This window comes from Rhinolophus sinicus, linkage group LG15 (assembly GCF_036562045.2).
Source record: "Rhinolophus sinicus isolate RSC01 linkage group LG15, ASM3656204v1, whole genome shotgun sequence".
Classification (NCBI taxonomy): domain Eukaryota; kingdom Metazoa; phylum Chordata; class Mammalia; order Chiroptera; family Rhinolophidae; genus Rhinolophus; species Rhinolophus sinicus.
The window spans coordinates 22,085,245-22,098,302 of NC_133764.1; the positions used below are offsets into that span (position 1 = coordinate 22,085,245).

Genomic DNA, 13,058 nt, shown 5'->3' on the forward strand with positions numbered 1-13,058 from the left:
CCCCCAAGTATTGGATTAGCAAAATGTTAATACAAAAATACCCCCAGAAGTCAAAAGTGGTCTGAATGAAAAAGTAATCTTTAAGTTACCACATAATCGTGACAACATGGAACAGTTCTTTGCCAAAAACATTTATTCTTAAAATCTGTTTCATAGAAACTTTAGTCCTTAAGGTTATATTCTAACAATTCCCTCTTTCTGACTTAACAGTATTTTTGGAGCATAGGAGCTAAGCTTTGTTTTTAATGACTAGGATTTTGTTTTGTGTTTCAGAAAGAAATTAGTGAGACATATAGACTTTTCTTTTTTTAGAAAATAGTATATCCAGAAAAAGAAACAACTCAAAAATAACTTAGCAGTATTGTGGAATGTATATTTGAACTTGTAGGAGAACACAAACAGTAGAAGCAGTATAGCATTGTGGTTAAGAGCAGTTTTGTGAATTGTGTTGATCTGGCTTGAGTCTCAGCTTTGCCATCCTTCTAGCCGTGTGGCCTTGGCAAGGTGCTTAGCTTTTAATGTTTAGTTTCCTAAACTGTTAAATGGGGCTAACGCATTTTTTTTCATTGGGTTGTAATGATGATTGAGATGACGTACATAAAGCAAACACCCAGCACAGGGCCTGGCACATAGCAGGTGTGCATAAAAATGTAGTTGTTATGATGAGGAAGGTTACCAGGATGGCAATCCTTGTTTTATGGACACAATTTTTCTGATTTTGTGAAATACCTTAAAGTGTACTGAGGGAAGTGAGTTTCATAAAATTAGGGTAAGATTTTAGAACTTGTTAAAGATTTTGGGGAAATGTTCAGGCCTTACCTCTTGGCTGGTTGCTGCATCATGTTGGCTTCAGTTGGTTTGTGCTCCAGAGCTTGTATATCTTGAACTGTAAGCCGACCTAGCCGAACTCCAGCCAGACTTAAAAGTGGTGAGTGATGCTGAGCCTTTCCTAGGATGTATCGAAGTTGTTGTACAAGAAACCAGCCTTCCCAGGCCATGTTAATAAATGGGTAGGCAGCCAGGAACGCTCTGTAAAATTGTTTCCAGCGGGAAGAAGGGGGATGGATAGAATATTCATCCTCTTCTCTCAGGCTAGAAACCAGCTTCTCCAGCTTCACTTTCAGATAGGGAAGAAGAACCAGGAACATAATTGACTTCCAAAGCTGCTTCTTTGGGAGACCAGCACTGGCCAGTCTCTGAAGCTTGTGTCTGTCCCCCATTACAATCCGCTTTAAGCCATAAAAGTTTTCAGAAAATGAGGCACTGGTTTTAGACAGATAATGCTGCTGGAGCAGAAGATCTAGCAGGGTAAAGATTTCATCAAACCACCTCCAAAAGAAGCCATAGTGGGCAGGATTTGATTCTGCAAGAACCTAAAGCAAAGTAAATTAAATGAAATTAATTGCATTTTACAGCTACTATGCCATGTATTTACATTTCCTTTCCCCCTCTAAATTCTACACTTCGGGATTAAACAAGTCACTTCTTTAGGGGTCTGCCCTATCCTCCCTGAAGTGCTAGGTATTCATTACAGGGCTCTACATATAACAGGGATTGAATAACGGTTAAATAATAGGATATGAATAATATGCTAATTGGTAATTTCAAACCTACACTACGGAATACTGAAATTACTGATTTTTACCCAGTCGGCCCTAAAACCACTCAAAGAATTACATAATACCTTACCTTGACCACATGTTGAAGAGCAGGTCTCACTGCTGTCATTAAACTGTCCTGTGCTACCACCTCAAAGATGGATGGCTGGTCATCCACCCCAGAAGCGGTTGTGATGTGAGCCCCGTGCTCAGCCATAGTTTCCTGTATGCACTGGGTTTCACTTTGCACACACACTCTCGAATAAGCATGAACTTGTTTGGGGTATCCAATGGGTGCTGTCGTACGGGTAACCTTTCTGCAGGATACCCGAAACTCCTCCCAATTTTTATGGGAACGGGGGAAAAAGACCCTTTCTGGAGGCAGGAGGGAGGGGTCTCAAGAAGGTTAAGAACGAAGTTAACGCAGATGTGGGTGGAAGTGGTGTGGAGGGAAGGGGTGACTTGTCAAATGCTGCTCCTCACAGGGCAGAACACGACTGAGGGACAGGTATGGGCAAAGGAGCACTGTCCTCTCGAGCTGCAGTTCTGGAGGCTGCGAATCAGGGACTCCCCAATCGTGAGGGCTCAAAAGACAGCCGGGGGCCGGCCCGGTGGCTCAGGCGGTTAGAGCTCCGTGCTCCTAACTCCGAAGGCTGCCGGTTTGATTCCCACATGGGCCAGTGGGCTCTCAACCACAAGGTTGCCAGTTCAATTCCTCGAGTCCCGCAAGGGATGGTGGGCTCTGCCCCCTGCAACTAAGATTGAACACGGCACCTTGAGCTGAGCTGCCTCCCGGATGGCTCAGTTGTTGGTTAGAGCACGGGCTCTCAACCACAAGGTTGCCAGTTCAATTTCTCGAGTCCCGCAAGGGATGGTGGGCTCTGCCCCTGCAACTAAAAAAAAATTGAACCCGGCACCTTGAGCTGAGCTGCCGCTGAGCTCCCGGATGGCTCAGTTGGTTGGAGCGTGTCCTCTCAACCACAAGGTTGCCAGTTCGACTCCCGCAAGGGATGGTGGGCTGTGCCCCCTGCAACTAGCAACAGCTACTGGACCTGGAGCTGAGCTGCGCCCTCCACAACTAAGACTGAAAGAACAACAACTTGAAGCTGAACGGCGCCCTCCACAACTAAGATTGAAATGACAACAATTTGATCATTGTTCCCCAATAAAGTCCTGTTCCCCTTCCCCAATAAAATCTTCAAAAAAAAAAAAAAAGAACTATTAAAAAAAAAAAAGACAGCCGGCTCTGAGGGATCAGAGGTTCCCTGCCCGCAACGACTGGCTCCACCTGTTGGCTGTAAAGTATCCCCGCCTGCGCCTGTCCTTGCGCGCTGACCCCAGGCGAGGCGCGAAGGACCCACGACGCCACGTTTGAAGGGAGGTCTCAGCTTTATGACAGAAGCCGCACCCGGAAATAGAAGCCGCCGGTGCTGGGGACCCGCGGCGGAGACGCACTCTAGTCCCCAGCGCGGCCCGAAACCGGAACTAGAAATCTCCATGACCCCACAAGCACTTCCGTTTCCGCACCCGCTGAAATTAAAGTGGGCACTAGGTGATTGATTCCCTTCCAGTGGAATTCTCCGCTTGTTTGTTTTCCTTTTTTTTTTTTTCAGCTGTTTTTTTTGCATCGCAGTCTCGGTGGAAAGCCACAGCTCTGCGTCTCTGCAGAGGTCTTTTTGACAAGGTGTTTGGGCCGCCGTTTGGCGCTTGGAGCCGGAATTCGGGGCGGCTGCTGAGGCCTGTGTTCTCGCGGGCGACCTAGTTAGGGACGGAGGGACAACCGGGATGTAGAAATGGGAAGGCTCTGGGCGCGCCGCAGGGGTGGTGCTGAATTTATATTCTGCCGCCTCCGGGAAAGATTTGAAGCGACGTAGCTGGAGATAAAAGTCTTAGCTTTATTGCCATCAATTGTAAAGAAATATGATTAGACTGAGGTTCCCGCGGTTCCTCGGAAATTGGGACGATTACTTTTCGTCCAAGCTGGAAGTTTACCTGTCTTCTAGGTTTGGTTACATTTAAGCATAACTCTGGGCACTTGCTATACTAGATGAAAACGGCTCCCATCTTCGTACATGGTAGGTGTGTCACATTAGCAGTGTGAATACAGTACTAAGGCGGAGGGATCCTGACGAATTCTACTTTGCATGAACGGGAGGCTTGTCAAAGAAGGTACTTTTCATTGTATAGCAAAGTTAATGTAATTTGCCTCACGGCTTGCAAAGTGCTTCTTACATTGTATGCAACTTTGCCTCATTTGGATCGCTGATACAGGTTTATCGAATTCGGATGAATTAAAGTTCAACTTGTCTTCTCCAAAACTTCTCCCCCACCCCTGGGCTAAATAGCCCTAAATAGAAGATATTATTTACTCCCTAGGAGGACCTTATAGTATATAGATAATTGGTTTATTTAATGAGAACTCTCAAAAACAATGTTTAGGTTTCGTTGTTTGAATAGGAGAGAAATAAAATCTTGCAAGTTACCCTTAATTATAGTTTTAAAAAGTGTTTTTTACTCTACCAACGTACCTGCCAGATAAGTCACACTGATCAAAGATTTTTACCTTACAGAGTTTACGGACTAGAGATAATGTATGTATCTCTATAAAGCACCTGGTACATGTTAGGTGCTTGATCAATGGTAGCTATTATATACAGGCTTTTCTTACGTGAACAGCAAAAAGACAAAGCTGAAAAAGAGCATCAACTAAAATAAGTGGGAAATAAACATTTGTATCAATTACTGTTCTTTGGTTAAAAGCAACAGAAACAGGCTAAATTAAAGTAAAAAGAAATTTGTTAAAAGTATATGGAGTAACTAACAAAATGAGGAAAGCCAGCTCTGAAGGAGCAGGAACTACACAATCCTACTGGATGTCTCTAGTGAGAATAAGCAGTCTCATCCAGGCAACACTGTTGAAATGAATGAGCTTAAACAAATTTCTGTCATAATACTTAATGATTCAAATTCCTGTTGACTTATCTTGGTTCAGATTTCCTCTCCACTCTGTTTTACTCTTAGCCAGAAGAGGGCAAAACACCTTGATTGATAGTCCTCTGAGGATACTCCAAAACTAAAGTTATTACATGAGAAAAAGGAAAGGTAGTCAAAAACAACAAATGTCAATTATTACAGCCAACAAATAAACACCTCATCACAAATCCCACCCTCAGGTTTATAGTTTAATAGATATTAAGACACAAAAAGTGATTGCACATAACGTTAAAGGGTATTAAGAGCCATCAGATAGGTTAATGAGTGGGTTTAGTGGAAGTGGTAACTACCACCTAGGAGAAGTAAGGCAGTTCAAACTAGCTTAAACATAAGGTCTGTGTAACCAAACAATAACGTTATTTCTAACCTCATGTTTTATCTCAGCTTCTCTCTGCCAGTTACTTTCTAATATAATGATGTAACCTGGTATCTCCTGTACTTCATCTCATTAGCAGATGTCCACTGAGAAAGTTTTGTCAATTAGGTGGACCTCAAAAGGTGAGTCCTTTTGGGGGAAGTCATGGGAGTAATAGGGCTTTCCAGGCCAAGAGAGCAGCATGAAGTGTGTATGAGGAGGAAATTATTTAGTTTCCTTTAACCATGGAGCCACTGAAAGGAATAGTAGAAACTGGGTTGAAAAGTACATTTGGACGCATTATAGAAGGTTTTAAATGCTAGTTTTAGTACTTTGCCTGTGGACGGTCATTCATTTCTTTAACAAATATTGAGCACCTCCTATATGCCAAGCGTTATGCTAGGTGCTGGCTATAAAGTAGTAATAAAAACAGACATGGTATCTGCTCTCATGGAATTTAGAGTATAATTGGAGAGGGAGAAATAAACAAGTAAATATACTAATATATATTTATAAATTGGAAGGGCTGGGATGGGGGTGACAGTGGGGGCTGGGAGGGTACAACTAAATTAACACTGGTAATATAATATCCCTTACCTATATGGGCAGGAAAACTGTATCAAGTCAGTTCCTGCCTTAAGCCAAAAGAAATTTGGCTCTAGGTGAATTTAGACTATTAGGTCATCAGGGAGTGCCTTTCTGAGGAGACTGCAATTAAATTGCAATCTAAATTATAAGGAGCCAGCCATATGAGGAGTTGGGGAAAAAGAATATTAGGCAGGAAGAGCAATACTTGTGGAGGAACTCAGATGGGAAAGAACTTGGTGTATTTGAGGGTTACAATATATATAGCAAAAGGGGAAATGAGGAGTGACTGAAAGGCATAAAATGATGTTAGAGAGACAGACAGGTGTCAAACCATGCAGGGTCTATATAGGCCATGAGAAGGAGCCTGGATTTTAGTCCAAGTGCAATGGGAAGCCATTGAAGGATTTATTCACCAGAGTCATGATCAGTTTTATATTTTTAAGATGACCCTGTAATGGTTATGTGTTTATGTTTACTTTGTGAAAATCCATCAAGCTCTCCATTTATAATGTGTGCACTTTATTGAATGTTTGTTATGCTTCAAAAAATTTAGCAAACAAAAACCTGGTTGCTGTGGATTATGGTTGGGAGGAGAGTTGAGGTTTCTAGTAGTCCAGGCAAGAAGTGATGGTGGCTTGGACTAATGAGATGGAATAGAGGGGATTGGATGAATTTGAGATGTATTTTGAAGGTAGGATTGACAACTGGGAGATGGGTTGGATGTGGCAGTTAAGGCAGAGAAATAAAGAATGACTCCCAGGATTCTGGCTTGAGCAATTTAGTGTAATTTATTGAAACAATCAAAATTATAGCAAATATTTACATAGTAATACTATGTGCAGTTTTAAGTGCTTTACATATACTGATTCATTTCATCCTTGTAACAATATTGTGATTCAGTATTACTATTTTTTCCATTTTGTAGATGAGAAAACTAAAGAAAAAGTCAGAAAGATGGCGAAAACTGGGGGAAGAATAGGTTTGGGGGATATCAGGCAATGAGGAGCTGTTGTAAGTTTTTGAATAGGGAATAGATGTGAATCAAAGTTAAGAATTTTCTGGTGGCATCTTCTTGACAAAATCCACCTCTGTCTGCTGGGAGTTGTACCTGGAACCAGGTTTTCAATCACCCCCACATTCCCTTATGATTTGCTTAATTTGGGTGGGCCATAATTATAGAATTACCCTTCAGTGTGGTTAGCAATTTGGTGGTGAAGTTTGGGGAACAGGTCAAGGCGAGAGATAGAGATGTTAGAGTCATGTGTATAAAAGATAATTGAGCCCATGGTATTGCTAAAGGGATAGTCTAAAGAAAATGTGTGCATATAGAACTTAAAAAAATATATCTTGCTACTCTCTCCCTCAGATACCATTCTATATCTCGTCTCTTTTCAGCCATACTTTCTTATGAAGTTATTTGTTACTCCTGACTTCATTTCCGCACCTCTCATTCATCCTCAAACTTCTGCAGTGTGGCTTTTGCCTTCATATCTCTACTGATGTTCTCAGCAATGACATCAAAGACCTTTGTGTTGCTAAATCCTTGGACACTTTTCAGCCCTTCCTCCTTATCTCTATGGCAACTGATACTGACTAGTCTTATACATTTATTCTTTCAACAAATTTTGAGGAGGGAGGCTAGGCCTGAGAGATAGAAGAGTGAACATTGATATAGTTCCTATTTTCATGGAATGCTAAAAGCATCCTGAAACATTATAACTGCTTGCTTTTCCTTCTAAGTCTCTGACTACTCTTCTCAGTCCCTTTGAAATTTTGGTTTCTTCAGCTTTTGCCCCATGCTCTCTCACTCTCCACATTAAAAAAAAAAAAAAAGACTATTTTTCAGTAGTTGTTAGGTTCACAGCAAAATTGAGGGGAAGGTACCAAGATTTCTAGGTTGTGGTTAACAAAAGGAAGTTTTGCATAAGCCCACTTATTACATGTTTTATGTATTTTATCCTTGTTAAGCTTCACAAACCCAAGAGAGATACATCCTTTGAGACTTCATTTCACAGATAGGTAAAGGTTGAGGAGATGTTAAGTAACTTTCCCAGCCTCATTCAGGGCAGAGATTTGAACTCAGATCTGATACCATCTCAACCTTTTTCCTTGCGCCACTCTCCTCTAGTCCCACTGCCCGTGTCTAGTCTTGGGGTGGATCACCGTTGTCCACACTCCTGAACTGACCTGGGAAATTAGCTCAGTTGTTTCTTCTTTAAGAAAGGAACAGGATATTTCACCCTCTCTATGCGTAAGGATTTTAGAAAACTGTGCGAGGAAATAAACTCAGAATGTCAGCTTGTTTAACATAGCCCTTTGGCTAGACAATCATCTGAGACGCGGGTGCCAGGTCTCTCCCAGACCCAGCAAAATCTATCCCCCGGGCTACAGGGAGCACCGACTTCTGGTTCTCACCCGCGCGCGGGGATGACGTCGCGCGGCGAGGTTCTCTAACGTCAGAGTTTCCTGTCCACCATCTTTGTCCCTGGCAAAGTAAGTTTTGCGCAGTGGCTTAGACCTGGAAAAGGAGTCGTGACGTGCAGGAAACCATTACAACAGCACTCGGGCAGTGCTCTCTGGCTGCTGCCGCCACCCCCGCCCTCGCCTCCGGTGAGTTCAAGCTGGCCAACTTTGGGGTGTGTCCCTCCTGGATGGAGAGGGGGGAACTCGAGGGTGGGCTGCAGACCGGCAGAGGAGAGAAAATCCTGGGAGGGTGACCGTTGAGTAAGGAGTGAGCCGTCGGGTGTGACCGTTGTGAGGAAGAGGGCTGGAGAAAGGCACTCCAGCGCTGTGGCGGGGTGCGGGAATCCTCGGGTGCGGCAGCTGGGATCTGGGCGTTGGGGGAGCGGACCGAAAGGATGGATGTGTTCGACGTCCGGGGTTAGGAAGGCCGGAGGTCAGGGGTGTGGCCGGTAGAGGCTGGAGGCCGAGGAGAGAACCAACCCTCGCTGCTTGGCGTCGTTCATTGAGACACTGGGACGTGTCCAGCTAGCCAAAGGGAAAAGGGATTCCCCCAAAGGTGTGTCCATTCATGGGCAAACCTCGCCCGCCTCCTGTAATTTGAGGTAAAGAGACCTCTCTCCCACCTCGTAATGGAGGAGCAAATCCCAAGAATCTTGAGCACCTGAGAAAAGAACAGGAATTCCTGACAGGGGAAGGGAAGAAAAGCTTCAAGAGCTGACCCAGTGTGAAAGAGGGAGAAGCAAGTGGGGATAAATCTTAATCCGGAATTTTTTCTTTCTGGATTTAGGATTTAGCACGAATGATCTGGTTTGAGAAAAGCTGTAGATTAAGCCAGAGGTAAAGAAACTGGAACTTCCTGTTATTTCCAAATTCTTTGAATCCAAGGAATTTATTTATGCTGTTTGTTTTCAAAACAATCTTCTATTTGGGGGACAGGCTTTTACTAAACTCACTTGTACGTTTGATTATGAAGCCCTGTGAATAAAATGTGGCTGCTTGATTAAACTTTGACTTTTGAAAGGAAGTGTTTTTAAAATGCCAAACTGATAATCAATGTAAATTAAAAAAAAAAAAAAAAGTAGAGAAAACGCAGTAAGTTTAGAAAAGGCAGCATGACAAAGAAGGTGGTCTCAGTGAGGAACAATTTAAATTATTAATAATCTTCCTGGTACACTTCTCTTGGTTAGCCTCAGGGTACACTTACAAAGTAATAATAGAAAGCAGCAGATGAACGAGATGCTGCTGGACAGGACGGCGTGTAACACATTCCAATGATGACTAAGCATAGTGGTAAGGTGAGAACCGTTTGCAGGTATCGTCACAGTTTAAACATTTAAGGAAGCAAAAGGATAGTGTGTTCTGCAAACAGCCTCACTGAAAATTGGGTGGTAAAATTAATATAAAGCTAACATTCTGTGAATTAAGACTCAAGAAAGTTCAGTTCTTCCACTTCTTTTTTCCTTAAACAGATTCATATTTTAAAGTGTTACATTTTAGGCACGGGTTTGAAGCAAGCTGAACAAGGAATGAATAAGATAGGACATGTTCTCCTTTTTTCCTGCTAGGTTTAAGTTTTCCAGAGTTTATTGGTATTTCAGTTAAAAATTGGATGTAAAACTTTTGAGCTCTTACTGTATAATATTAATACATTACTTTGTAGTCTTATAATATTTAAATGGAAATCACAGGTGTGTCTGTTGTAATTAGGTGTCTTTTGTAATTTCTTATGAGCTAAATGATACCTGAAGATGCTATTGTTACTGCGTTATCACTGAAATATCTGACTAGCACCTCTCACCCTTGTAATAAAAGATTGCTGGAGTGACCTTTCTGCTTTATAATTTGGTTAACTCTTTGGCCAGTTTTTCCATGTAAATACAAGACTGTCTAAAGCTCAACTTTAAGTGAAAAGAAAGGATTTAGTGGCCTCACCAACTCTAATTTAGCTGTCATTTCCCAGAGAACCATTTGAAATTAAGATGCTATTAATGTTTTTCTGGCCTTATTCTCTTTAGGGAGACTGGAAGGAGGAAGAAATAGAAAGAGGCAAGGGACTTTCACAATCTATATTTAGTAGAAACTAGGTTATGTTAAATCTAGATGTATAATCCTGTACTAGGAGACCTTCTCTGAAGTGCAGTGACATCACACTGGGGGCTAGTAAGAGTGATTGTGTGCTTTGACTGGCAGCTTTGTTATTTAACAATGTCCCCAGGCCACCTTGCAAGTCCTCTGAACATCAAGGACTTGTCTGGTTTGATCTGGTAGAAAGGTAGTATGAATTCAGACTCCGAAATGTCTTTCCTTTTTCCTGGGGATCTCCTGAAGGAAAGAGATAGATAGATAGATATTTTTTTTAGGAGTTTGATTTTTGAGACTCTTCCCCAAACACTTGATTTTTTTTTTTTCTTGGGCTCTACATTGGCTGGTTTTTCTTTGGCTTCTAATGCAGGCAACAGTTTTCACCATCCTATGCTTTGGGGAACCTGGTTATGTCCATCTCTGGCATGTGATTAAATGTATCTCATTTAAAAATGATACAAATGGAATTTTTTGAGCTGAAATTCACATAACCTAAAATTAACCATTTTAAAGTGAACAATTCAGTGGCATATCATACATTCAGTTGTGCAACCACCACCTCTTATTTGTTTTTGTTTCAACTGTTTTCATTTTTCTTAGAATTTCTTTTGGCTTAAGGCAAAACTGACTTAAATATAGTGTTTCCCTGCTAAAATGGGTAAGGGATATTTCATTACTGGTGTTTACAACAGTGTAAGCTAAGAGTGATGTTTTTCCTTTCTCTTTGAGAGCAGGGATTCTTAATTTAGGATCAAGTTTACTTGATTTTCTCCTCTGTCCTGAAATTTTGTGGGTGGGTACATTAATCGCTTAGTGTTTAATGAACTTTAAGAACACTTAATGCTCAAGATGAATAGGACAAATATATTCCTTGACAATGAGTTTTTTAGGGGAGGTAACGAAATATGTGGGTCATTAATGAAGGCAGAATTTAAGACTAGGTTAATTTAATGTTTAACAGATTGTGTTGAAAACTGTTAAGAATTTAAAATGTGTGTATGTCTATGAGACCTTTAGCAAACAATGATTTTTTGAAGAAACGGTGAAAACTTCAAAGCAGATTTTGTTTTTAAATCTTAAGCAAGTTTTAAGTTTTGATGAGCCTATAGGACTTAGAAGGGCATGATAACATCCAAGACAGACCATAGTGGCCTTGAGCTATGGCTCTTCTGTCAGGCTCTAGTAACCATTTCTGTATACTGGTTTTTCTCTGTGTATGTAAGTGCTTAGATGATAACTTCAGATTTATATTCCTTGTCCTTTATGGAAAGGACTCTGTTCTTCAATTGGCTCACTTCATGTTTAATTTACATTGTGAATGGATTAAATGATTATAACATTCTTTGAATTTTTGCTAGAAAGGCATTGTGAAAATACTGTGTAAGGCCAGCCTCTGTTACAGGTTAATTTTTAGTTATAACAAATACTATCAAAAACAAATTTGTGCATTCTGTAATGATATTTGTGAGTTCTAGCTCACTTCTTTCAACAAGGTAATTCAGTGAAATTCTGGTAAAACCTAAAGTACTATTGTAGAAGGATCAGGACTAAATATTAATGGTAAGGATCTGCCTGGAAAGATAGCAAGTGAGTCTCATTTCCCTTAGATTGTCCAAGTAACACATTTTAGAGATAGGATTTGGCTCTTTTTCCTGTTCCTTAACTACATTGATTTGTTTAGTGCGTAGGTTTGCCAAATATATTGTTACTCATGTTGTTTTGACCATGAGCAGGTACCAGGGCATCTGTCCTAAATTTGGTAATAAGTTTTGTTAATGATGGTGGTAAGGAAGAAGATACTCATTTTTGAGAGCAGAAGGATTATTATTAAAAGAAAATTTTAGTTATTCAAAGAAGTCAAGTGCATTGGACAAAGTCTTAGAGTTTCTCAAATCAGAAAACATTTTCTCATTATGTAGGGAGAAATGTGACCAGTCTGTGCTGATTTGTTTTACTGGTAGAGCCCTGTGTCAGCTGGATGAATTCTGGAAATTGGAACAGAAGAGTTAAAAGTTGAGGCTGGGATCTGTGTTCTTTTAAGTTTTAATGCCAGTTCTGATTCTCTTTTGTGTGCAATGTTGACAAATATCTCAGTTTCTTGCCTTGTTTTTAACTGTACACTATTACTCTTTGGGAATACAGTTGGGATAAGTGTAAATTATTGGAAATATGAAAACTATAGTTTAAAAATATTCATGCATAAGGCATGCTCGCCTCTCTAATAGACATTTGTCGTGAAAGAACATTGTTCTACTAATTGAAACTTTTTGGTGGTTTTGAGGTTCCTTTTATTGAAAGTTGAATGTAATGGTGAATAGATTGGCAGAATTGCTTTCTCCCTTGACCAAACTCTGCTTCAGAGTACAAGTTTTGGAGTGACTTCATCTTGAGGCAGGAAAGTAAATCAGATTTTCTTGAAAGGAAAGTAATGGGGAGATCTTTCAAAATAATCTTTGCCTTATCTTAAATATTTGAGTGACTAACTGAAGATGTATTTACAAAGAGGTTTAGCTGGAGGTCTTGAAGGCTTTGAGGAGAAAATTGTGGATAACATCACAAAGCCATGATAGGTTCAGGTTATCACCCCATTCCATTTGGCTTTTGGATTTTGCCCCAATTAGATCCTTGAGGCAAGAAGTTACATTCTTAATTATCTTTGAGTCACCAATGATGGTGGTAAGGAAGAATATACTCATTTTTGAATACAGAAATTCTTGTATATAAATATTATTAAAATTAATTGAATGCCTTGCTGGATATAAATAACTTGGATAAAGGAATTCTTTTCTCTTTGCTGTAGGTGCACATTAAAAATCCAACACCATGACTGACTCCAAGTACTTCACAACCAATAAAAAAGGTAAGTATGAGAACCTCATCAAAGCTTTGAGATTCTTCAAAAGTTACGGTATTTGATTGTCCCAAGTAAAAAAAAAAGAGATTGTCCCAAGTAGAATGTTCCTGACCGCTTGAGACAT

General features: G+C 40.6%; 2 protein-coding genes across 4 annotated transcripts in view; one reads left to right on the forward strand and one right to left on the reverse strand.

The window, feature by feature from the left end:
* Nucleotides 1-174: 174 nt before the first annotated feature.
* On the reverse strand, nt 175-3,122 carry PEX12 (peroxisomal biogenesis factor 12). Its single transcript, XM_074320005.1, has 2 exons — nt 1,690-3,122; nt 175-1,373 (listed from the first exon to the last, which is right to left on the reverse strand). The coding sequence occupies exons 1-2, from the start codon at nt 1,813-1,815 to the stop codon at nt 816-818; spliced, it is 684 nt and encodes a 227-aa protein (XP_074176106.1). The 5' UTR covers nt 1,816-3,122; the 3' UTR covers nt 175-815.
* Nucleotides 3,123-7,864: 4,742 nt separating this feature from the next.
* The window catches only part of AP2B1 (adaptor related protein complex 2 subunit beta 1), a 104,768-nt gene continuing 99,574 nt past the window's right edge, over nt 7,865-13,058 (forward strand). For 2 of the 3 annotated variants that reach the window (XM_019732556.2, XM_019732559.2), the window contains exons 1-2: nt 7,865-8,145; nt 12,881-12,940. In XM_019732556.2, coding sequence (XP_019588115.1) covers nt 12,904-12,940 — 37 coding nt within the window. In that variant the 5' untranslated portion in view covers nt 7,865-8,145; nt 12,881-12,903. Of the gene's footprint in view, nt 8,146-8,578; nt 8,601-12,880; nt 12,941-13,058 lie in introns of those variants that run through there. The other variant, XM_074320002.1, reaches the window with a different exon arrangement.